The sequence below is a fragment of the Eptesicus fuscus genome, chromosome 20 (assembly GCF_027574615.1).
Source record: "Eptesicus fuscus isolate TK198812 chromosome 20, DD_ASM_mEF_20220401, whole genome shotgun sequence".
NCBI lineage: Eukaryota > Metazoa > Chordata > Mammalia > Chiroptera > Vespertilionidae > Eptesicus > Eptesicus fuscus.
In genome coordinates, this window is record NC_072492.1 from 7,717,063 (window position 1) to 7,741,557 (window position 24,495).

Genomic DNA, 24,495 nt, shown 5'->3' on the forward strand with positions numbered 1-24,495 from the left:
AGGTATTCTTTAAAAAGAGGAAAAAGAAGAAAAAAGTAAAGATAAAAATTATGAACAACAAATATCTATCAACAAGTGATTCTAAAAATCAAGTGAATTAAAAATCTGAGGAACAGAATAAACTGGTGAACATAATAGAATCAGAGGCATAGAATGGGAGTGGATTGATAATTCTCAGGGGGAAAGGGGTGTCTGTGTGGGGGGTATGGGAAGAGACTGGACAAAAATCATACACCTATGGATAAGGACAACGGGGGGGAGGGAACCGGGTAATGGGGAGATATGGGGGGAAAAAAGGAGAAACAATTGTAATAATCTGAACAATAAAGATTTATTAAAAATAAAAGAATCTATGAAAAAATATGAATATATGAAGGTAATGCATACAGCACAGAGAAAACAGAATCTCAACTTACTGAAAGGAAATTTTTTTTAAGAGAATGAAAGCCTTGGTTTTTAGGTAGGAAAAAAAAACACACCCTCATTATGTGTTGAAAAAATTAATAAAATAAAGCAAGTAATTAAACAGACACAAATTTTCTAAAATTAAAATGTAATTTAAATTTTTATCTCAGAGATCCAGATAGAAAGAAATCAGGCTACCTAGAAAGGTTAAGAAAACAGCAGGCAGGCAGGCTCAGCTGACGTCCCTAAGCAGAAACAGCAGAGCTAAGCCTGCAGGAATGTGAGGGAAATTTGCTGTGGCTCATGAATTCCAAACCCAATCACTGAATCACTCACATGTGAAAACTGAAGAGAGTCACAGACGTAGAAGGAATTGGGAAGTACTCTATCATGCTTTATCTCTCGGGGTGGGAGGTGTGGGGCACCACTTAGAGATTTACTCAAACCATGAGAGAAATAAATAAAAATAAAGAATTAACAATGAGTAGTTCATGTGCAGAGGTGTAAAAGGTCTGGCAACGATCTCTGACCTCCTCCTATACATAGAATTAATGAACATATAGTTACAAAACAGAATGTTAACTTGATAAATATTTCAGCTCCACCGTGCCTGAGCTGCTTTGGAAATATCTTAATCTATAGGGATTAATCTCTCTTTAGCACTTTCTCCTTAACAAAAACATAATTTCACTAAGTTAGGAAGTTGGTGACAAGCAGGGAAAGCTTAGGCATGGGTGCCATCTTTTTGCTGTTGGAGAAGCCGGTGGTGATGCGAAAAGATCCAGCTGCTATGAGGGAACATGTGGCAAATCTACCAAGACTACACACCATTTACCCTTTGACCCCTCAGCCTTATTTCTAGGAATTTACCTGGAAGGTAAACCTCCAAAATACAAGGCCCAAAGTTATTTAATGCTGCATTATTTGTCATTGCAAAATACTATAAATAACTTAGGGCCAGACTACATTGTATTAGTCCATGGAGTATGATGCAGATGTAAAAAAAAAAAAAAGAAAAAGAAAAAAGCTTGTTATCTTTTGTGTAGGAAAGAAATGGGAAGAAGAAAATGTACACGTACAAATGTAAATGCCCACCTGCTTATCTTTGCAAATATAGACATGGGAAAGGCAAACCAACACTAATGGAATTGGCTGCCCACAGAGGGAAGGAGGTGGTGATGCATGGAGGAAACAGGGGAATGAGTGACACCGCACATCGTTTTGCATAGTTTGACTTTTAGAATTCTACACATTCAAACAATCAAATAAACGAGGATGGAAAACCTTGAAACTGAAAGTAAAGAGAGCCCAGCTATACTTCGAATGAGTAACAAAATCACACTGTAGGAGAAAGAGAACTCATCCAAGTGACTTCTGAATAAAGTATTTGACTGTGTCTCCTCAGTCTAAAGAAAAATAAGAGAACTAAAAACAGCTCTTTGGGGAGGAGGGAGGAAAGCGCACGGAGCATGCAGTAGAGACAGTATCCCTCCCTCCCATCCTTCACGGTGAGACTCAGACTCTGTCACAGATAGCAGTGGCCCTCAGCATGTGGTCCCCAGACCAGCAGCATCATTTGGGAAATCCTTAGAATTGCAAATTCATACCTATTGAATCAGACCCTCCAGGACAGGCCTAGGAGTCTGTACATTAACAAGCCTTCCAGGTGACTCTGAACCCGCTCAAGTTTGAAAAACACTGATTATCGCTCCGAATATCAACAATACTTCAATTAGATACTTTAATATTTAAAAATCTTGTAACACAGTAGGCTTCTTCTATTTTACAGATGAGAAAAGTTTGTTTCAAAGAAGCAATATGCAGAAACTATATGGCTAATAAGGGGCCAGAACAGGTGGTGGGACCCAAATTTGGGTTTCTCATATGCACTCTTTCCATTAAACCACCCAATGTTAACACAGTTTCCATCTCATCTCCCCATGAAGATTATCAGCTGCGGCTTTTTAAAATGTTTTTATTGATTTCAAAGAGAGGAAGGGAGAGGGAGGGAGAGAGGGAGAGAGAAACATCAATGATGAGAGAGAATCATCAACTGGCTGCCTCCAGCATGCCTCCTACTGGGGATCAAGCCCACAACCCAGGCATGTGCCCTGACCAGGAATTGAACCATGACCTCCTGGTTCATGGGTCTACACTCAACTACTGAGCCACACCTGCCGGGCTTAGCTATGACTTTTGACTTCCATGTATTGGATCTCTCTCCAGAGGCATCATTTTGCCATCTTCAAAGCTTTTCCAACTCTACCGTAGGGAGAAAGAGCCATTGGTGAGTCGGAGGGCGTCCTGAGAAGCAGTGATGGTTGGGAATGAAGAAGCTCTGAAGTTAGGAAGGGAGGAGGCATATGGGGAACCTGAAACGCCCCTGCTGGGGCTCCTCAGTCCTTTTGGGGGTTCTACAAGCATTCCCTTGTCTTACCTGCTGCGGGGCTGTGCCGTTGGAAAGGATATCTAGCAGATCAGAAGAGGAGATAAAGTAAAACCTGGGGAAGGCCAGCCTTTTGGTGTCCAGGTACTCCGCCAGGGCCTTCTCACACAGGTGCAATCTACGAGCACAAACACAGAACTTCCTAACTCAGTTTGCCTAGACCCGTGGTCGGCAAACTCATTCGTCAACAGAGCCAAATATCAACAGTACAACAATTGAAATTTCTTTTGAAAGCCAAATTTTTTCAACTTAAACTATATAGGTAGGTACATTGTTATTAACTTAATTAGGATACGTGGTATTTTGTGGAAGAGCCACGCTCAAGGGGCCAAAGAGCCGCATGTGGCTCGCGAGCTGCGGTTTGCCGACCACTGGCCTAGACCCATAGGTCATAGGCATTGCCTCCACGCAGAAACATGCAACACGTAGAACACATGCGGAGATCAGCAGGGGCATTTGCCAACGCCACACTGATACATTTCCATCAGGATAAACGCCTCTCATTACACTCCTATTACCCAAAGTGCAAGCAAACCAAGGCACACACACAGGCGCATGCTCGCTCCCTTGGGCGGTTAAATTAAGTGACGACCTCAGGGACAGAGGGGAGGACAGGCCTCCTCCGTCCTCACAAAGGGGCAGCAAGCAGCTCTCACCTGCTCTGAATGTCCTCCAGCCTTTCATAAAGACCTGGCTTGTTGGTGGCTTCCACTACATTTGGAGTTTTCTGAGCATCATAAGCCAGCTCTTTAAAGTCAATGTCAATGCCCTCAAATCTTTCAGAATCCTGCAAATAAAAACATGGAGACAATTAACTCCCACTCCCCTCCATGCTAAGAAGCCCCCTTACATAGCAAGTCAGAATGAAAACCTGTTTCTAGGCTGAACTAAGACTGAAAGAAGGAAATACCTTTAGCTTAAGACTGGAGCTCACAAACATTTTGGTCTTAATATTCCCTTACACTGTAAAACAATTGTTGGAGTACAAAGAGTTGAACCTCTTTGTAAGTAGATAATTATATCTATCAATATATCCTCTACATTAGAAGTTATAAAAATTTCGAAGTTGAAAAATTTTTAAAATATGTGTTAATTCATTTAAAAAGTAACAACATTAATCTTGTTAGTTAGCATAATAACATGTATTTGTCTAAAATAATATTTTCCAGCCTAGCCGGTGTGGCTCAGTGGTTGAGCATCAATGCATGAACCAAGAGGTCCCCAGTTCGGTTCCCAGTCAGGGCACATGCCCAGGTTGTGGGCTCGATCCCCAGGGGTGGGGCATGCAGAAGGCAGCCAATCAGTGTCTCTCTCTCATTGATGTTTCCATCTCTCTCTCCCTTCCTCTCTGAAATCAATAAAAACATATTACAAAAATAAAATATTATTTCCTAAACAAAATAACTCCTAGAAAGAAGTAGCATTGTTTTACTTCTTCAAATCTCGTTTGCGTCAGGTCTAACTCAGAAGACGGCCAGACTCTCCCCTCTGCTTCTGCATTCGGTCTGTTGTGACAGCACACGTGACACAGCTCCTGGAAAGCTCCCCTGCCCGCTCATGGAGGAATGAGCGTAAAAAGGCCCATAAATACACTTTAGCTTTTCATTACGGTAGGTTTTACCTTGAGGATCTCCTGAAAAGGTCTCAGCAACCCCTCAGGGGCCACCAAACCACACTTTGAGAGCTGTTGGCATTAAACACATAATTCCTAAGTCAGGTAGACAGTGAACCCAATGGTTTTTTCATGGGTCCATGCAGAAGTTTTGTACTATAACCAAGGTAAGTTTGTCCTCGGCAAATGTCACGTCAAAGTTAATTAGATACCATTGTTTCACCCAAACACCCACACCCTCACAGGGTTGCTGAAATGACTGAGACAATAATATATGATGTGCAAAGCACTTTATCCCAATACCTGGCACCTGCTTACAGCTGTGGTATTATTATTACACAAACAATCATAATGGTGTGTATAATGTGTACTATTTTAATTAATGTCCTGCAGTAGGTATCAGTATTAGTCCTGATTTGCATGTGAGGAAACCAGGGAAGAGAGAGGCTAACGAACTTGCCCAAGGCCCTGCAAGTGGGAGTGAGAGGACTCCAGCCCACGCTGGTGGCCTGTCCGCTCCAGACCTCTGCATCCACACCTCTCTCCTAAGAAGGTTTAACAACAAGAGGGCAGGGTTGAGTAAATCATGATTCTTCAATGAGATATTTTACTCCAATTCAAGATGACAAAGTATCAAGGTTATAGACGTATTGGAAATATCCAGCATAAATGTTTGAATAAAAAGAGCTGGATAAAAAGTATAGTTATGCCAAGAACAATTATGTAAAACTATGTACATACATGAACAAAAGTTGGGAAATATTCATAATTGAATGTAATTAGTTACTAGTCAGAGTGTAAGATGATGACTGATTTTGTTGTTTTGAAATTGCCTCTGTTGTTGCATTGCTAATACAAAGAAAATGAATGTATATTTACATATTTTAACACCAATCTGTGTTGAGAAGTTAATGATGCTAATTCTTTATTATGTGTAATTGCAAGTTTTCAAATGCTCCCTATAAAGTCTACAGAAGTCTCCACCTGTGTCTTTACCTTCTAATGAGACCTGCTCCTCCTCAATCATGGGTATTGGAAGGAAAAAGTCTGGCTTGCTCAGTTTGGCTGAATTACAATGGCTCTAACAGAATTGTTGCTTTTCTGTTGCTTCTCATTCCAAACGTACAACCTTTAATCTGCATTATTACATTACACATGCTTTTGTGGGATGAGTTGGAAAAATATAATGTTTTAATGAAATGTGCTTTAACTTTCAAGCAAGACCTGAACAACATGCTACATTTTGGAATCAAACTGATTTTTTAAGCAAAGTACTTTCTGTGCTGAAGAGATGAGAAAAAGGCCACAAAAAATAAAAAACGTTGTAAATGAATTAGAGTCCACTGAGAGGGGGCAAGATAATGGCATAATAATTAGGACAAGAGGCAATCACCCTTGGGGAAGGGAGAAATGAGAACACATGTTTTAGAGAAATTCATCACTATTTAGCTGAAGACAGGTATTTAGCATCTGGCGCAGACCAGGGGTTTGCAGAATGGCTCACTGCTGAGAAGGAGCTGGAGTTTGCCAGCAAAGCAAGCCCCCTGCTAGTCTAGACCTGCATCGTAATGATCTGCGGAGCAACCCATGAGCAGCTCATCCCTAATATTTTTTCCTCTTTCCTGTATTTACTTTTTAAAAACCAGGTTCTCCTCTCTTTCCCCACCCGTCTATGAACAAACTGATACCGTGCGTTTCACCTTCTCCCTTTTTTTTTTTTTTTTTTTTTTTTGCCTGACTTTTGGCGGCGTGTCAGGTCATGTTTGTTGGAGATGCCTTTGAGTGAAACCATGGTGAGTGGCAGACGAGGGAAGGTCTAGGGGATGCAGGGACAGGGCGCTCTTCCTTTGGCTCAGGTAAGGAAACAAGCAGGATTCCCTGAGCAGGTACCTGGGGCAGCTGAGCCCGGATGTCTTCGGAGCCAATGAATATACTTTCCAGGTGGGACCATGTCCGCTGCACATCAAACCATGTAGAGATGACAGCGTCCGCCGTGGACAGCTTCTTCTGCCAGCCTGACACTTCCTCCAGGAAAAAGGCGATGTACTTGGACATCATCAGGTTCTGAAGTTGGACTTGGTTATCCTCCAAAACCTCGATGAGGTCCTCATCTGAACGCAGCAGAGGGACGCTGGTCCGCAGGTGGGGCTCATACTGGAATTCCATGCCGGCCCACGTGGCCTGCAGCTCCTTTAAGGTCTTCTCCATACCCATCTCCTTCACAGCTCTGTCCACGATGCCCTGGACCTCGTCCTCAAAGCGGTGCAACTGGAGCTGCAGAAGCTGTGCCAGGGTGGTGCCCTCGCCCATGGTGAAGCTCACGCCCGTGGCCTGCATCAGCTGCCTCCAGTGCCGCTCCCGGATGGCCGGGTTCTGCAGCTCAGCCACTGCCCTCAGGGAGGTCAGCGTGTTCAACACCATGCTTTCCAGGCCTGTGAATGCATCCCAGGTCCTGACCTCCTTGTCGAGGTTCCGCAGGTACCTGGCAAACCTTTTGCACTCCAAGTCCATAGCCTCCACATTGATACTCTTCCATGGGGTGGCCTCCCAGGCATGGATGTTGGAGGTCACCATGCCAACAGTGTCCCAGAGCTCCTTCAGCTGGCAGACCTCCCTCCGGCACTGCCTCAGCTGCTTGTAGTCAGGAACATTGACTTCAAACAAGCTGGCAGAATCGGAAATGGAGGCCATGGCGGATTCCATCTGCTGGAGCTCCATGTGCCTGGCATCCAGGCTTTGATGAGGGTCGGTGCTATCAAACCTACAAAACATAATGTGTTCACTTTGTAAGTGTGGCAGACAGGCCCCCATTTCCTAGAATCCCCAAACTAACACCAGCTTACATCTTTAAACGCTTCGGATTTTAGCAAAGAGCAGTGACTTCCACCAAAGCCTGGGAAGAAAAGACATTCAGGTAGGTTGGACTAGGCTAAGCATAACCAGTTGCGGGAAAGGCAATTCAAGAGGAATATCATGCATGGGTCTTTTCTTCACGTGGGAGAAGGTAAAAATACTTCTCTCATCCTCTGCTTTACTGACTTCCCCATCCAGGGGTAGAGGGGAACACCCCTTTGTCCAGCCCCTGTTAGCCTCCCCACTGTTGGCTTCCACACCACTTGACAAGAGCATTGTCTTGTACTGTAGGTGCCGTAAAGCCAGATTCCTTCTGGGAGCTACAAGCATAGGCAGTCCTTCAGTGACAGCGCTGGCACGCAGAAGTCCAGCCCGGACCCCACCTGGCGTTGCCCCCTCTGGGGCAGTGGCTCTCAGTCTAGTAGGATTTTCAGAGTAGATCTCCTGGAAACTTCAGATGATTTCCAGGCTCAGGCTGCTCCCCAGTCCAATTAAACCCGAATCTTTGGGTGTAGGACCCAGGGAAGGGTATTTTTCAAACTCCTCAGGTGGTTCCAATGTGCCAGGTTGCTGTCATTGTCTGACGACCTGCCTCACTTTTAGGCAACAGCACCTCCGGGTTTGAGAACCACTTGAACCAAGGCCCATACAGTCACTGTGTGCCTCAAGTCCCTCTGCCGAGCTGTCCTTGATCTGCCCCTTCACCCTTCTCTGGCCTGCTCCCTTTGCATCCAGGGGCAGCCTCTGGTTCAGAACTTGACTCTTGTAAGCAGATGCTTAGCTCTACAGTTTCGGTTCACATTTCCTCATCCTCTTCTCTCCGATGCTTATGGCACACATCCACTGCTGCTGATCCTCACCAGTGTTAACCTACTTTATGCTGCCCCGCCCACCCCCCAAGTATGGCACCAGAATAGCACCTAGCCCAGCATAGAACTTTCCATGCAAAGGAACCTACATGAGCAGATAACACTGCCTTGGTCAGGAGAGCCCAGAACCCATGTGTTCAAGGAGCCTCTCATTTTTCTCCCCGAACCTTGCTTTAACCCTTTCTGACCTCAGGCTTTCTTGGTTCTATGTGGCTGGAGGGCTAGATATTGGGGGTAACATGACTTCAGGGTGAATACTATGTTCCTCTACAAGCAGAACAGGGCATCCTCAGGTACATCATGAAGGTGAAGTTGAGAGGAAATGAGTGACTAGGATAGGGTGTGTTAGTTGGTGGGGTATAGAGGAGAGGCAAAAAGGAAGAGAATGACACATGAACTCTTTCTCTTGAACTGCCTCTTCTTCCAGATGTCTTTGGAAATATTTGACTGGAGAAGATGGAAAATAATCCTAATTAAAGCTATTTACCTGAACTGCTCACCACTTAAGCGTAATGATCATGGAACACAGTAACAGTTATGCATACCGTTAACTTAGTGTCAGGGGAACTTTGATGCTTCCTATCTTTGGTTCCCACTTGTTCAAATACTTTGTGGCCCAAAAAAGATTGTGGATTTACATCTTACAAGAATGAGATTCAACATCATTGCACATCTTCACTATTCTCTGGATCCCAAGTGTTTCAGAACTAAACACAAGGTTGGAGTCCCCAAAGTTTAGGGGCCCTATGTTTATATATGCAAGGAGCTCACTGCCATATAAGAGCAGTAGAAAAAGACCTAAAAGAAAAGAAAGGTAAATCCTCATGGCACATGGTCCAGCAGGAAAGATCCCCAGGCATAAATGCCCTTCTGCTTATTCTTCATTTGCAAAGACTAACTGTTGGAGAGTGTATGTTCTGCTTTTTATCTTAACTAGAATAGACCTAAAAAGTAAACTTAGCCTCTTGGTGTAAATACAAAATCTACCAGACAAAATTCTAAAAGCCCACATTTTGTTTAATTTATTAATGGACTATAATTCAGGAATAATTTATTAGTAAGATAAGAATGATTCAAGTGTTTGGGGGTATACGCAGGAGATAATAAATGATCTTTCTAACCATTCTTTCTTCAGCACATATGAAATTCTTAATCAATATTGGTTCCTTAAATATTCATAAGAGGTAATAATTTGTCAAACCTATTACAAATTCATCAACCCTGTGGCATAATTTTTGTTTACAGTTTAAATTTGTGGACAATCATTTCCTGTAGATGAGCACACATAAAAATCAATTGGGCCTAAGGAGTGAAAGGAACCTCTAGACATGAGGGCAGGTAACCCTCTTCCCATTTCAAAACTCTTGTGCAAGCTGTCAGGATACTCGTAAACCTGATTAATGTGCCTAATAAACTTGAAGCAGTTCTACAAACCCTGAGGGAGCAATACAGTATAAGAACAAGAAAGTAATGGGAGGGAAAAGGGTGTAGTAAGTCTTTGAAATTAAAATAATAATGCAAAAGTATTTTAATCTGAAAGAGAAATGCCTAGAAAGTCTGGATGAATAAAACTATAATTAAGAGAAATGGAACTATGGTGCTTATGCATGTGACCTTAGAAAAGTGATTGATTCGGGTCTGACCTAGACATGAGCACAGGGAGAGAGGGAGTGGAATAAGTGGGAAGCTAGCAGTTGCTAAATGTTCTCCTCAGTACCATACCTGCATATACAGTAAATGATGACCCATCTCAGCTTGATACTCCAGAGGTATTGTCAAACTCCACATATCCGATCTGAATTTGTATCTTTCAGTTCTTCTCGTTCTGTGGCCCCAGTCTCAGTAAGCAGAAAAACAATACCTTCCACTTACTTGTACAAAATGAAAGGTGGAGAATTATACTAGGTTCTCCTCCCTATTTATCTCTCATACTCAGTCAATCCTGCTGATTCTCCCTCCATCATTCTCTCTCTAACCCACTCTTCCATAGAGCACCTGGCCTGTTTCACCCTAATCTGTTCTCAACAGCCATCAGAGCATGGTATTTAGACTCCTAAGTGGCTGATCATGGACCAAACCTGGGCACATGGACCTCTCCATTCTCATCTCCCACTTCCTGCGTTCCAGCCACACACACAGGCAGTTCTCCAGCTATTCCCTGCATCTTCACTCTTCTGTGCCTTTGTATATTCTGTTGCCTTTGTCCAGAATATCCTCCATCCTTCCACCTCTTTTCTCTAAACGGCTAATTTTCATTTACCTATTGGCTCAAGCACTGCCTCCTATAGGAGGTGTGAAGTGCCTCCTCAGTGGGGGTTAAAGTTGGCACCCAATGAACATGTCAAATTGCTCATTTTTGAAATTGTCCCTGAGGCTGTAAGTCTCAGAGGTCAGGGAATGTGTATTTTCTTAAAACCCTAACTCCACTGTTAAGACCAGAACCTCTTCTGCTCTATGGAAGCCTGAATCATGTGAATGAGTCAGATTAACTAGAAGAACAGGATCAAGCTGAACTAATGACAGGTGTTAGGATTTCAATACGTCCCTGGGAGATTTAATGACTAATATAGCTCTTTTCTCCAGCTAACCGAGAGACAACAGACACTGTACAAGCAAGACAGAGCCCTTCTTTCCTCATGTCTGCTGCACTGGGCTATTTGGAAAGCCTTGCTTTCTCTGGTTATCATGCAGAGCAACACCCAGTGAGAGTGTCTCCAAGAATGCTCTCCCAACTGTTCACAGAATCTGGTTGCCAGCCAGCGGAAAACACAAATGGCCTCCATTGAGCTGGAGCTCATAGGGATCAAATGCTTTGGCTTAGAAACTCCTGGGTAACTTGGTGTTGATGTGGGTAAGAAGATTGTATGTCATGGCATCATTTCTTAAGATCAGAAAGACCTTGCTCAAGGTCAGGAAGACTGAAGAAGTGAATGCAGCTAGAAGCATGAGTGAAGCATTCCTTTCACTCAAAGGGAAGAGTTAGTTTCCAATTTTAAAATTTGTGGAAAGTTCCTGAATCTGAGTATGATGATTTAGCCAATTGCTGTGACGTGAGAGAGCTCAGCTAAGAATATGCTGAGACAGCTTAGAGTTAAGCACTAAAGGAAGGAGTAAAACTTGACTTGGACATGAAGAACCTCAACCCCAGCAACCTGACTTCACCAGCACCTGTCAGACTGAAAGCGCTTAATGAGACACTCACTTTCCTTTTTCTCCTCAAAGACAAGATCATTGTGAGCTTAACCCTCAATCGACTCAGGAGCAGAAACTTGCATTCACAGAGGAATGGACCAGGGTCTGCATTTTAGAAATTTGTAAAGGACTTAAAAGTGAAGGAGCCAGAATTATACTCATTTGCCACACACAGTACTTAAAAATTTTAAACACACACATTTACAAACATCAAACTAAGAAACCAAACAAAACATGAGCTGAGCCCTAGGTGGTTTGGCTCAGTGGACAGAGCGTCAGCCTGTGGACCAAAGAGTCCCGGATTCAATTCCAGTCAAGGGCACGTACTTCAGTTGCAGGCTCCTCCCTGGCCTGGGCCCTGGTCAAGGATGTGCAGAAGGCAACCAATCGATGTGTGTGTTTTTTCCACATTGATGTTTCTGTCTTTCCCTCTCTCCTCCACTCTCTCTGAAAATCAATGGGGAAATATCCTCGGGTGAGGATTAAAAAAGAAAAAAAAAAAACACATGAGCTGACACCCACTAAGATTCCCTTCAGCAACAAATCTACAATTCTGCTCTAGTCCTGACAGTTTTCTTGACAAGAAGAGAAATACATCAGAATTGCGGCCGCGTCTGGTTTTCCACACTGCTGTGAGCAGTTCTTTTCAAAGGATTCTTTTGCAAAGATGCATCTGCATGTCAAATTACCAGATGTGAATTTGGAAAACCCAGCAAAGAGTCCTCAGAGGCAGCAGATACAAGTGCTAAGAAGGAGAAAACAATGCAGCTAGCAAATGAAGAAACAACACCAGCTGATCGACACGCACACTTGATGTAACAACGAAGGAGGGAGGGCCACCAGATTTCCAACAGACATGCAAAAGCACACCAGCAAACGAGGCGCTGTTTCCTCTCAAGCAGTCTCAGAAGTCTGTTTGGGAAGATAGTTCACCAAACAGCTTTAGAATTTCTTTCTTGAGATTTTCTTAAGAGTCAGCTGATGCAAAAAAAAAAAAAAAAAAAAAGTGTCATTCTTTTTAAGGCTGCCGCAGTCAGTGTGACTGCTGCTAACATGAAGCAGGAGGACCCAGCGTGGTAACCAGTTTCCCCAACAGCTCTGGCTCTGCACCATCAGTGTTGGATTTCAAAGCTTCTACTGTATGCCAAAGGAGAGTCAACACAACGTGCCTCAGACTGACCGAAAAGTCCCGGCAGGAGCGCCACTAATGTTTTGAGCAGTAGATGCTTCTTGGGAACAAGGGCCTAGCTCCTAAGGCAATCACTCTCAAGGACACGCACGCGTTTGGGGCCATGTGCCTGGGCACGACTGCTTAATGAGAAACCAGATACTTCCCCAGGGCAGCAGTCACAAACTTGGCTGCACATTAGAATCACTTGGGGGGCTTCACAAAGTACTGATGGTCCGTAGGAAGGCTGGACATTGGGAGTTCTAATGCCCCCAGGTGACTCTGATGGTCAGCTCACACACTGCTTCGGAGACCAGGCTGTATATTTCACGCCTGTCCTTCCCTGCTTCCTAACATACTCATCCTGCTCTCTGTAGTCAAAGTATAATGTTGGGGAGGTAGTAGCTGCTTAATAAATGTTTGATGAATAAATAATAGGACTAGGTAGGTCCTCACTGCGTGCCAGGTTGGATGATCCATGATCCAGTTGGCCTGAGAGAGAGGGGCTTCCCTGGATGTGTGACTTTCAGGGTTAAACCAGAAGAATCCCAGGAAAACCAGGATGGCTCCTCACCCTGGTGGCAGGCTCTGAGCAAAGATCACTCCTTTAATCCCATCAACAACCTTCTGAGGTGAATGTTATCCTTAACCCCATTTAACAGATGAGGAAACAGAAGCAGAGAGATGTTGAGTAGCTCCCTGACATACACAGTAAGTTGTTGACGTGAGATTAGATGTCCAACTGAGCAGCCTGAACCCAAAGTTCACGTACATAATCACTGTGCTAAATGTCCTTCCAATAAAGTTGTGGGTGTTTTGTTTGGTTTGTTATGTTAACCTGTGTCTCTCAGCATTGTATTTCTGTGGGTAAGTACCATATTTTCCGGCGTATAAGACGACTTTTTAACCCAGGAAAATCTTCTATATGCCCAGTCGTCTTATATGCCGGAAAATACGGTAACCCTTAAAAATGAAAATGTTCTTTCCTCCTTATGTAGGGCATTTTCAGTTTGGCAACTTCCAAGCTTGTCCCTCCCAAACTAGAGGCTGAGCCAGAAAGCAGTTCAGTGGGACAGGAAGAAACCCTGGAGCTGAAGTGAGGGGACAGTGCCCACTTCACCAGCAACACAGGACCATCCAGAACCACAGACACAGGACCATCCAGAACCACAGACACAGGACCATCCAGAACCACAGACACAGGACCATCCAGAACCACAGACACAGGACCATCCAGAACCACAGACATATGACCATCCAGAACCACAGACACAGGACCATCCAGAACCAGCAGACACGGGACCATCCAGAACCAGCAGACACAGGGCTGTCCAGATCAGCGTGTTCTCCTGGTTGGAGCCCCAGGTGCTGACAGTGGGCAAGACAGAGCCCAGATGGACATCTTCACCAAGGGACGATGTGAGTGTGTGTGTGTGTGTGTGTGTGTGTGTGTGTGTGTGTGGACTGCCCATCTTATAGTTGTTTTGTTTATGTAAACAGCCCTAATCACAAGTTCTTATGGTCCTGTGTCTGTGGTTCTGGATGGTCCTGTGTTGCTGGTGAAGTGGGCACTGTCCCCTCACTTCAGCTCCAGGGTTTCTTCCTGTCCCACTGAACTGCTTTCTGGCTCAGCCTCTAGTTTGGGAGGGACAAGCTTGGAAGTTGCCAAACTGAGCATTACTAAGTAGAGAATGCACACCCCAAAGTAAATCTTTTACCTCAAATCCTTCCTCCAAAATGCCTTCCAAAATTATTTTAAATTCTATCAGCCTTTTTTTAAAACCAAAAGGAGTCTGTGAGAACTTAGAATACTAACAGTTTAGTAAAAACCTAGAAATTTTAGTTCCAACCACTATGAGAAATGATATAGAGTTTCTTTCAAAAATTAAAAATAGATCTACCATACAATCCAGCAATTCCACTTCTGGGTATATAACCAAAGGAAATGAAAACCGGATTTCAACGAGATATCATCACTCCCATGTTTATCGCAGCATTATCACAATAGCCAAGATAAGGGAACAGCTGAATGCCCATCAATGGAGGCATGGATAAAAAGATGTGAAGCATATACATAATAGAATAATACTCAGCAACGAGAAAGAGGGATATCCTCCCATCTGCAACAACACAATGGACCTTTAGCACATAGTACTGAGCTAAGTCATAGAAAGACAAGTATTGTATGAGAATAAAATGGTAGTTAAGAAATGGTGGTTACCAGGTGATGGGAATGCCAATAAGAGTACATTTAAGGCTACAAACTTGTAACAAGTAGTCAATAAGCCATAGAAACGAATGCATAATATAATGAATCTATATATATAAAAACCTAAGTGACCGGACGACCGGACAACGGAACGATTAGTTGACTGGTCACTATGATGTGCACTGACCACCAGGGGGCAGATGTTCAATGGAGGAGCTGCCCCCTGGTGGTCAGTATGCTCCCACAGTGGAAGTGCCACTCAGCTGACCGACGGACGTCTGATGCAGGGCTCATGCCTGGCGAGTGCTGCTGTGGCGGTGTGAGCCTTTCCCAATTGGGACTGACTGGGCATGAGCCCACGGCAGGTGCAGTGGGGCTGGGATGAGTGGGAGTGGCAGGCAGGAGCAACAGGTGGTGTTGGACTGCCGGTTTCGGCCGGATCCCCACAGGTCACGCTGGGCCTCTAGTATCTATCTACTAGTATAATAATAAAAGTGTTATATGCAAATTGACTGAACGGCCAAACAGTGGAACAACTGTCCAGACGTCTTTCTGGATGACCTTCTGATGACCTTCCAGACAAAGCTGGGACTGCACCACAGCTGAGGTAGCCGGGGCTGCAAAGGCCTACTCTTGCACACATTTCGTGCATAGGGCCTCTAGTATAGTAGTATATATATAAGCCTAAGAGACCAAATGACTGGAACAACTGGAACGACTGGTTGCTATGACGTGCATTGACCACCAGGGGGCAGAGGCTCAACACCAGAGCTACTCCCTGGTGGTCAGTGCAATCCCACAGGGGGAGCGCCACTCAGCTGAGACCTGTCCTGGTGACCCACCAACCCGGTGGCAGCCACTCCCTCCCTCAGTATTCCTATAGGTCCAATCTCCAGAGAATGAGCCAGGCGTGGACGGACTAGCACCACCAGTATGATCCCAACAGCACTGCTGGCCTCCTGGAATTTGGCCTCTGGCTCCGCAGCTGCTTCCCCTCCCTAAATGCTCCTCAAGGAAGAAACAATATAAAAGCAGCCACCAGGTGGCTCCCGACAACCAGTGCGAAAGTCAGTGGGATAGATCTGGATCTCGGGCCAGCAAGGGCGTCTCACTGCCCGCTAGGAGGGCCGATCGTGTCCCACCCCCACCCAACTTTGGGACCCTACCCGTGCACAAATTCGTGCACCAGGCCTCTAGTAGACAATAATATTGCACTATAATTATGCAGTGTGATAAACATTGCTACATTGGCAATCATATCACAATATGTAAATGTATCAAAGTAACACACTGTACTTGTAAACTTACCGAATGTTACATGTCAGATTTTTGTTTTAAAAAAACCTGTAGTAATTTTACCACATTAAATCCCATTATAGACCTGGAGGAACAGAAGGTTCTAGCCTTTTTTTTTTCCCAACAGCCCTTGGCCATCTCACTCAGGCCATGATAGGACTGTCCACATCAGCACCACGTTCTACAGACCTCAATGGGAGGGAAGACTGGTGACTAGTGTCCCTGTCCTGAGAACAGGCAAACCCAATGCAGAGTTCCTCAGGGACTCCAAGATCGTCGTGTTTAAAGGAACAGACGCAGCGGTGGCAACCTCGGGCCGTACCTGAAGGGCGCCTCTCTGTGGAATCGCTCCCAGAACTGCTGCTGCTCAGCCTCGAAGGCGGTGCACCTCTGCCGGAGAAGGGCCACCTCGCTGGCCTGTAGGGGGGCCACGTGCTGCCGCACAGTGACGGCCAGCTTTTTTATGTTGTTCCATTTCTCAGGCAGCTCCTGCAAAGGAGACGTCAGTGTGCTCAGACCCACCTGGGGCTCCCCTCCCCACAGTCCCAAAGTGGAGCAGTACCCAGTGTCCTCATCTCTGCTGCAGGGCCAGGGCCAAGGTCCTGGTACCACTGGACTGTTCTCAACCCCCCTGCCTTGACTTGTCTCCCGGGTTGCCTGCTCTTCTGACTATCACCTACTTCCCACTCAATACCATTCTTCTTGTTCTTTTTGACCTAACCTCTAACCTGGTAATCCGTGCCCTTTTCTCTACTCTCAGGAGTGCTGGGTTATTTTCTATGTCTCCATTTCTACTTACAACATCTTAGCGTTTCTTAGACCTGCTTTTTTTTTTTTTTTCACTGAATCAAAAAGTTGGCTCATCCCTACGTCTGGTAAAAACAACAACCCAAAACACTTACCTACATCAATTCTCCCACACAACTCCAGCATCACATTGTTTCAGATTTATTGAGTTTCAAGTGTGTGCTAGACATTACACATACATGACACATAAGAGTCCAAAACATGGACCTTGGGTTGTCAGCAAGCCCTGGTTTTCATTTCCTTAAACCCACCTCACCCCACTCTGAAATCTTGAAACTTTCCCTCTATTTCTGTTATTAAGAAAACATAAACTTAGCACTGACCTCCAGCTGCTTAAACACCGTTTCCGGCAACTCTTGTTCATAGGTCTTCAGCAATTCAATGGTTTGCTTTAAGGGCTCAAACATCTCGTCAGTGCTGCTCTGCCGTTCTTTAAGAGCCATAAGGTGCCCCATAATCTCGACCAGTCCATTGGAATCTCCTTTTTCGACTTTCTTGAGCAAGCTGCCCTCGCTATTTTTTATAAACACGTCAAGGTCTGCCAAACTAAGCAAAACAGACGAACATCAGGAGCCATTTTCCTTCCACTCCTCAAAAGGAAGTTTTATGTATTTCCCCAACAATAATAGTTTTTTGTGGAAAGCTTTGCATGTGCCCAGCACTGGGCACTGTCTATATCGTGATGATAAGAGTCAGCCTTATTCAGAAGTGTCAGTCATGAGAGACGAGGTTGAGACCTCTGTTCTGGAGGAGACTCAGGTGACAACTGATGAAATATAAATAGTTGCCAATTCTGTATCAACATTAACTTTCTGCTTTGGATAATTGTACTATGATTATAGAGATGTTATCATTTGGGAAAGCTGAGTGAAAGTAAAAGAGAACTCAGTGTTATTTTTGCAACATTTTTGGAAGTCTGAAATTATTTCAAAGTGAAAAGTTTAAGATTTGAAAATAAAAAAAATACTGTGGCCTTTAAAATTATACACATTTGTGTTTGATTCTGACACGAGATGGCTGAATCATTTAGCATCTCTGAATTTCAGTTCCCCCATCTATAAGATTGGAAAGATCATTTCTGTCTCACTGGATATTGTGAGAATTAAATGAAATTTATTCTTTAATTCAAAGTTATTTATTTATTGAGCATATATTATGAGCATGCTTCTAGGTTCTGAGAATAGAATGATAAATAAGATAAATACAGGTTCTGCCCTTACAAAGCTTACATTCTAGTGGGGAACGTAAAGAGGAAACAATAAATTGTATAGTTTCACATAATGATGAGTGCTAAGAGATAGAAACTCAGAATAGGACCATTTGCCATGGAGCAGTCAGTGAAGGCTTCCTTCCTAAGGGGACATGTAAGTGAAAATGTAAATGATGTGAAGGAGTGAGCCACAGAAGAAAGTGGGAGAAGAGCTTTGCAGATAGAGGGAGCAGCAGGAGTGAAGGCATGAGAACTCTGAGTAGGAGGACATGCCTTGGTTTATGTTTTCTAAAGGATCTGGAGGGGAGCAGGTTTTATTGGAGGTGCTAGTAATGATGATAGTGATAGTGGTACTGGTGATGCAAATAGAAGAACAGAGGGCATTTTTAGGGACTATAGTCAGTGTCCAGGTGACAGGAGAGGTTGACTTTGACTTGCATGGTGGACATCAGAAGGGGTCAGAGTCAAGATACTTTTGCATGCAGAACGAACAGGACCCACTGAAGGACTGGAGGAAAGGTGTGAGGGAGGGAATGAGAAAAATCAATAATGACTCTGGCAATGGTGTAATAAATGATGCCATTTAAAGATATAGGAAAGAATTGTGGAAGACTAGATTTTTTGGAGGGAGAGGAATAAGTTTTAAACATGTTTGGTTTGAGATGACAGTTGAATGTAATCCTAGAGTTCCTGAGAGGTAGGGCTGAAAATATGAATTTGGTAGTTACCAGCACACGGATGCATTAACATGTTGGGTTAGAGATTATATAGCATAGAATGCAGATAGAGAAGGAAGTTCAGGATTGAGGTTTCAGGAATTTGAATATTTTTAGGTCTAGAAGAGGAGATGAGCTCAGCAGTGGAGACTAAGAAAGCAAAGATTTAGAAGGAAAACAAGAAAAAGAAGGTATCTTGAAAGCCAGAGAAAGAACCTATTTGGGAAAGAGGGAGTGATCGGTTGTGCTGAGTCCTCCTGAGCAGAATAAGTAAGATGATGATGGGTCACTGCCACAGGACTCAGCCAGGTGAAAGTCATCAGTGATCTTGACAAGAGTGGTTTCAGTGGACAGGCCTAGTAAAGAGGCCTGACTGCAGAGTAAGTTGAGAATTGTCAGCTTCTGTTTCAAGCTGTCTGGTATACACCATAAGATGGATAACCCTTCTGCTAAAACAATTAAAATGCTTAAGCAAATATTTCAAAATCATTTTAAAATGCATCACTAAGGTGGCATGAAATTAAGGAATATGCAGAGGCTGAAAATGTAGTGAAAGCAAGAACTAAGCAAGATTCAAAGCTGGATTTCATGTGATCATTGCCACGGAACCCTGGAAATCTTGAACTAGTTTGATTGCTTTGTGGTACGTGAGGAACAGGTGATTAAGCCTCAGACCCACACAAGGTGAGGGGGCTAATAGGAAGCTGCATATGAAATTGCAATACAATAAGGTAGACAAGAAATAAACATGCTGCACAAAAGGGGACAGTATGGAAACTTGCCTGCCTTAATCTGGGCACTAGGTGGACCCTGGGAAAGTTAAAGTACAAGTGGTCTGGGGTTGGAAGAGTCCCTTGATGACTAGCAGAAATAAATATAAATCTTTTCGGGGGTGATGAAAGTAGAATTCATCCTCAAAAGAGTTCCACAGATAATATTCCAAGGAACATTTTTACAACCAAAAGTCACAAAATATACAAGGAAGGAAGTCACCATGAGTAGGAGGCAGCAGAAACAGATATTAGAATTCAAATGCACAATATAAAATAACAATATTTAACATATTTAAAGGACAAAAAAAGAACTCTTGCTTAAGCACCTTGCTTTATCATTCCTGACCCACATAGCAGGCGAAAGTGCCTTCCCTGCAGTTTCTCGGACATCAATTCAGGACTGACTAAGACAAAGGACTTCATCCTTTTAAACACAATATATCAGCTTAGACAGAAATGGTTTCTTTAGGAATCACCCTCCACAAACATAGATAAGCTCTTCCAGTCTCAGTAGTCAGAGCCCCTGCCCTAACCCAGATCTAAGTTCAAATATAAATTCAACATTGTCTCAAAGTAAGGTTTGGCGGCAATTTGAAAGGTTCTTCAAATATGCCCAGAACCTTTCTATTGAAAGATATATTCTAGAAATGACAAAATTAATTTAAATGAATAACATAAAAATGATGGCCTGTGGTGGCATTACTTTGTGAAGAGAAGCATAGGAAAAAGATCTGTATATGTGTTTTAGCAAAGGAAAAATGATTGTACTGTGCTATGATAATGGACAAGTCCAGGGTAAAGAAGATAACAATTTTCTATAAGCCTTTATGTGAACTTTATCTATGGCAAGAAGAAACAAATCATTTTTAAGTTGATAAATCAAAATTTGTCATTAACATACCCTCTAATAAATGTATTATAAAGCTTAAAAAATTGATAAATAAAAGTGAAGCCTTAAAATTTGAACAAAGAACAAGAGCGTATAAATATGAGCAAGCAAAATTATAAAATTGCCAAATAGAAGACTAAAATATGGAGAGTATAATTAACATTTAAAGCTTATTGAGTGAATTAAACAGAAGAGTTAGACAAAGCTGAAAGAGTGAGTTAACTGCTCTATTATAAAAAATGGAGGAGTTATCCAAACTGCAATGCAGTAAGTAAAATAATGGAAAAGTATGGAAATTGTTAAAAATCACAGAAGACAGTGAAAAAAATCTCACATAAGTATAATAAGAGCTCCAGAATACATAGATAATGGGGAAGAAGCAATCTTTGAGGAGATCCTGGCTGAGAATATTTTTGAATTGTTAAGACACCAAATGTAAAGCCCAACAAATTCCAGGTAGAATCAATATAAAGAAACCCTCACATAGGCACTGCAATACAAAACTGCAGGACAAGAAAGGGACAAAAGAAATCTTAAAATTAGCTTCAGAGCAAAGACAGATTTCTACATAGAAGAAAAAAAAAAGACACCAAAAATAAATAAATAAATAAATAATAAATATCATTAGATGATGGTTCACTACTCAATAGCAAAATGGAAGGCAGGACACAGTGCAATTATATTTTCAATAGACTCACAATAAATGCCCATTATCCTAGAATTTTTCTTCCACAAAACCATATTTTTTCAAGAGATTGGGCAAAATATAAACATTCTCAGACAAAGAAAGAATGAGAGGCACCCAGATATATGAACCTGCTGCACTGACCTGGCGCCCTGGATGGCTGGCTCCATCACCTTGCTGTGGCGCACCTGGTCCTGCCACTGTGACCTGATACCTCTGGACAACTGGACCCTCCACTTTGGGCCTGGCCCCATAGTTGTGACCTGACAGCCCTGGACACATAGACCTGCTATTGAGACCCAGTGCACCTGACATGGTGCCCTGGAAGACCAGACCCACTAAAATGAGGAGACAAAGAAACAATCCCCAAATGAAAGAAAAGGAGGAATTAGCAGAAAAGGAACTAAATGAAATGGAGGCAAGTAATTTATTGGATATAGAGTTCAAAGTAATAGTTATAAGGATGCTCAAACAACTCAGTGAGAACTATAAGCAACTTAATGAGAACTATGAGGAACTTAGTGAGAACTTTATAAGCATGAAAAAAGATGTAGAAACCATGAATAAGAATCAATTGGAAATGAAAAATGACATAGCTGTATAAAGAATACCCTGGAAGGAATTAACAGTAGATTAGAAGAAACTGAGGACCAAATCAATGAATTAGAAGACAAGGTAGAAGACAACACCCAATGATAGCAGCAATTAGAAAAAAAGTTTTAAAAAGTACATGGATAGTTTAAGGGAGCTTTGGACAACATGAAATGTAACAACATCTACATCATAGAGGTACAAGAAGGAGAAGAATCTGAGCAATAAATAGAGAACCTGCTAGAAGAAAGAATGATAGAAAATTTCCCTAACCTGGTGAAGGAAAAAGTCACTCAAGTTCAGAAAGCACAGAGTCCCAATAAAAATGAACCCCCAAAAGAACCATATCTAAACACATTATAACTAAAATGGCAAACATTAAAGATAAAGACAAAGAAAGAATCTTATCCTTTTGCACTCGGATGTTGAGTGTGACTCAACACGGTTAGCATTAGAATAAAGGAATCGAGAAAAAAGCAAGCGAGTGCAAAGGGTTAAAGGCAGCAAGAGAGAGACAGAAAGTTACCTACAAGGGAGTTCCCATTAGACTGTCAGCAGATTTCTCAATAGAAACATTTCAGGCCAGAAGGATGTGGCATGACATATACAAAGTAATGAAAAGCAAGGGACTGAATCCAAGACTACTCTATCCAGCAAGGCTATCATTCAAAATTGAAGGTGAAATACAGAGCTTCTCAGACAAAAAAAAAAAAAAATGGCTAAAGGATTTTATCACCACCAAATCAGCACTGCAAGAAATGTATAAGAAGGTATAAGAAGAAGAAGAAATAGAGAAAAGAGAGGAACATAGTTATAAATAAAGTAATGACCAAAAAAAAAAAAAAAGTAACTATAATAAAAGCATAATATGCTAATTAGTCCGGATGACCGAATAGTGGAAGGACAGGGGCTGTGAGGGCTGAGGCAGTCGCCCTGGCTGTGAGGGCCGAGACCCTTGCATAAAATGCATGCATCGGGCCTCTAGGCAATAATAACCTTAAATGTAAATGAATTAACTGATCCCATCAAAAGATATCAGGTAGCTGAATGGATAAGAAAATATGACCCATGAATATGCTGTCTGTAAGAGACCTACCTCAGAATAAAAGACTCACACAGGATGAAAATGAAGAGATGGAAAAAAATTTCCATGCAAATATAAATGTGAAAAAGCTTGGGTAGCAATAACCATATCTGATGAAACAGATTTCAAAATGAAGGCCATAACAAAAGAAAATGAAGGTCACTACATAATACTGAAGGATTTGATACAACAAGAGGATATAACCCTGGTAAACATATTTGCATCCAATACAGGAGCACCCAAATATAAAAAGAAACTTCTGGAGAACTTTAAGGAAGAGGAAGAGAAAGACAGTGATACAATCATAGTAGAGGACTTTAAAACCCCACTGACATCACTGGATAGATCATCTAGACAAAAATATTAAGTAAACAATGATCCTAAATGACACATTATAGCAGATGGAATTAATTGACATTTACAGAAATTTACCTCAAAGCTACAGAATATACATTTTTCTCAAGTGCACATGAGTCATTCTCAAAGATAGACCACATGTTAGGACACAAACTAAGTCTCTACAAGTTCGAGAAGATTGAAATCATATCAATCATCTTCTCGAATCACAATGGCATGAAACTAGAAATGAATGACAATAAAAACACTCAAAAACATTCTCAAATACATGGAGACTAAATAGCAAGTTATTAAACAATAAATGGGTTTTAATGAGATCAAGGGAGAAATAAAAAACTTCCTGGAAACACATGCAAATGAACACACGACTACACAAAATCTATGAGACACAGCAAAAGCAGTCCTGAGAGCAAAGTTCATAGCAATTCAGCTTATGTCAAAAACCAATAAATTTTTCTAATAAACTATCTAACCCTACAACTTAAAGAATTAGAAAGAGAACAACAAGACAAGTCCAGAGTACACAGAAGGAAGGAAATGATAAGATCAGAGAGGAAATAACTGACAGAGACTAAACACACACACACACACACACACACAAATACCAAAGATCAATGAAACCAAGAGCTGGTTCTTTGAAAGATAAATAAGATTGATGAACCTTTAGCCAGATTCATTAGGAAACAAAGAGAGAGGACCCAAATAAATAAAATCAGAAGAGAAAGAGGTAAAGTACAATAGAGGCTGGTACAATATTTGCAAATCAATAGATGTTCTGCTCTCACATGGATGTTTCTCTCTCTCTCTCCCTCTCCCTTACTCTTTCTCTAAAAATCAATAAAAATATATTTATAAAAGGAACTTTTAATAATATACCTCATGTAGCAAGTTGTAATGTGAAAAGATGTAACAAGTAAAGATACCAGTAAATATGTGGGTAAATTTAATAAACATTAAGTGTATAAAAATAAAGTATGATTTTGGGAGTTCAAATAAAAAACACAGAACAATTGAAATTACTGGGAATGATAGAATATAATTTGATGGATGAACAGTTGAGATCAAACTATTCTAAAGTCTTTGTATTGGTTGTAAGGAGAGTAACAATACTGATAAATTTATTCCTTTTAGGGGCACTCATTAAAATAGGTATGGTATCCATAAGAACAGTAGACCTAGATCCAAATTAGCAGAAGGGAAAAAATGGAATAAGAAAAAGGGAAAGAAGGACAAATAGAAAGTACATAATAAAATGGTAGAAATTAATCCAAATATAACAGAATAGAAATTAATAATCAAAACCCTCCAGTTACAAGATAAATATAGTAAGGTA

General features: G+C 42.1%; 1 protein-coding gene across 1 annotated transcript in view; it reads right to left on the minus strand.

The window, feature by feature from the left end:
- Positions 1–24,495, minus strand: part of DNAH9 (dynein axonemal heavy chain 9) — a 333,701-nt gene that overhangs the window by 239,084 nt on the left and 70,122 nt on the right. Inside the window, exons 18-22 of the mRNA XM_054709112.1 lie at positions 17,181–17,403; positions 16,373–16,539; positions 6,354–7,224; positions 3,508–3,638; positions 2,843–2,969 (exon numbers count right to left, since the gene is read on the minus strand). Coding sequence (XP_054565087.1) covers positions 2,843–2,969; positions 3,508–3,638; positions 6,354–7,224; positions 16,373–16,539; positions 17,181–17,403 — 1,519 coding nt within the window. The remainder of the gene's footprint in view (positions 1–2,842; positions 2,970–3,507; positions 3,639–6,353; positions 7,225–16,372; positions 16,540–17,180; positions 17,404–24,495) is intronic.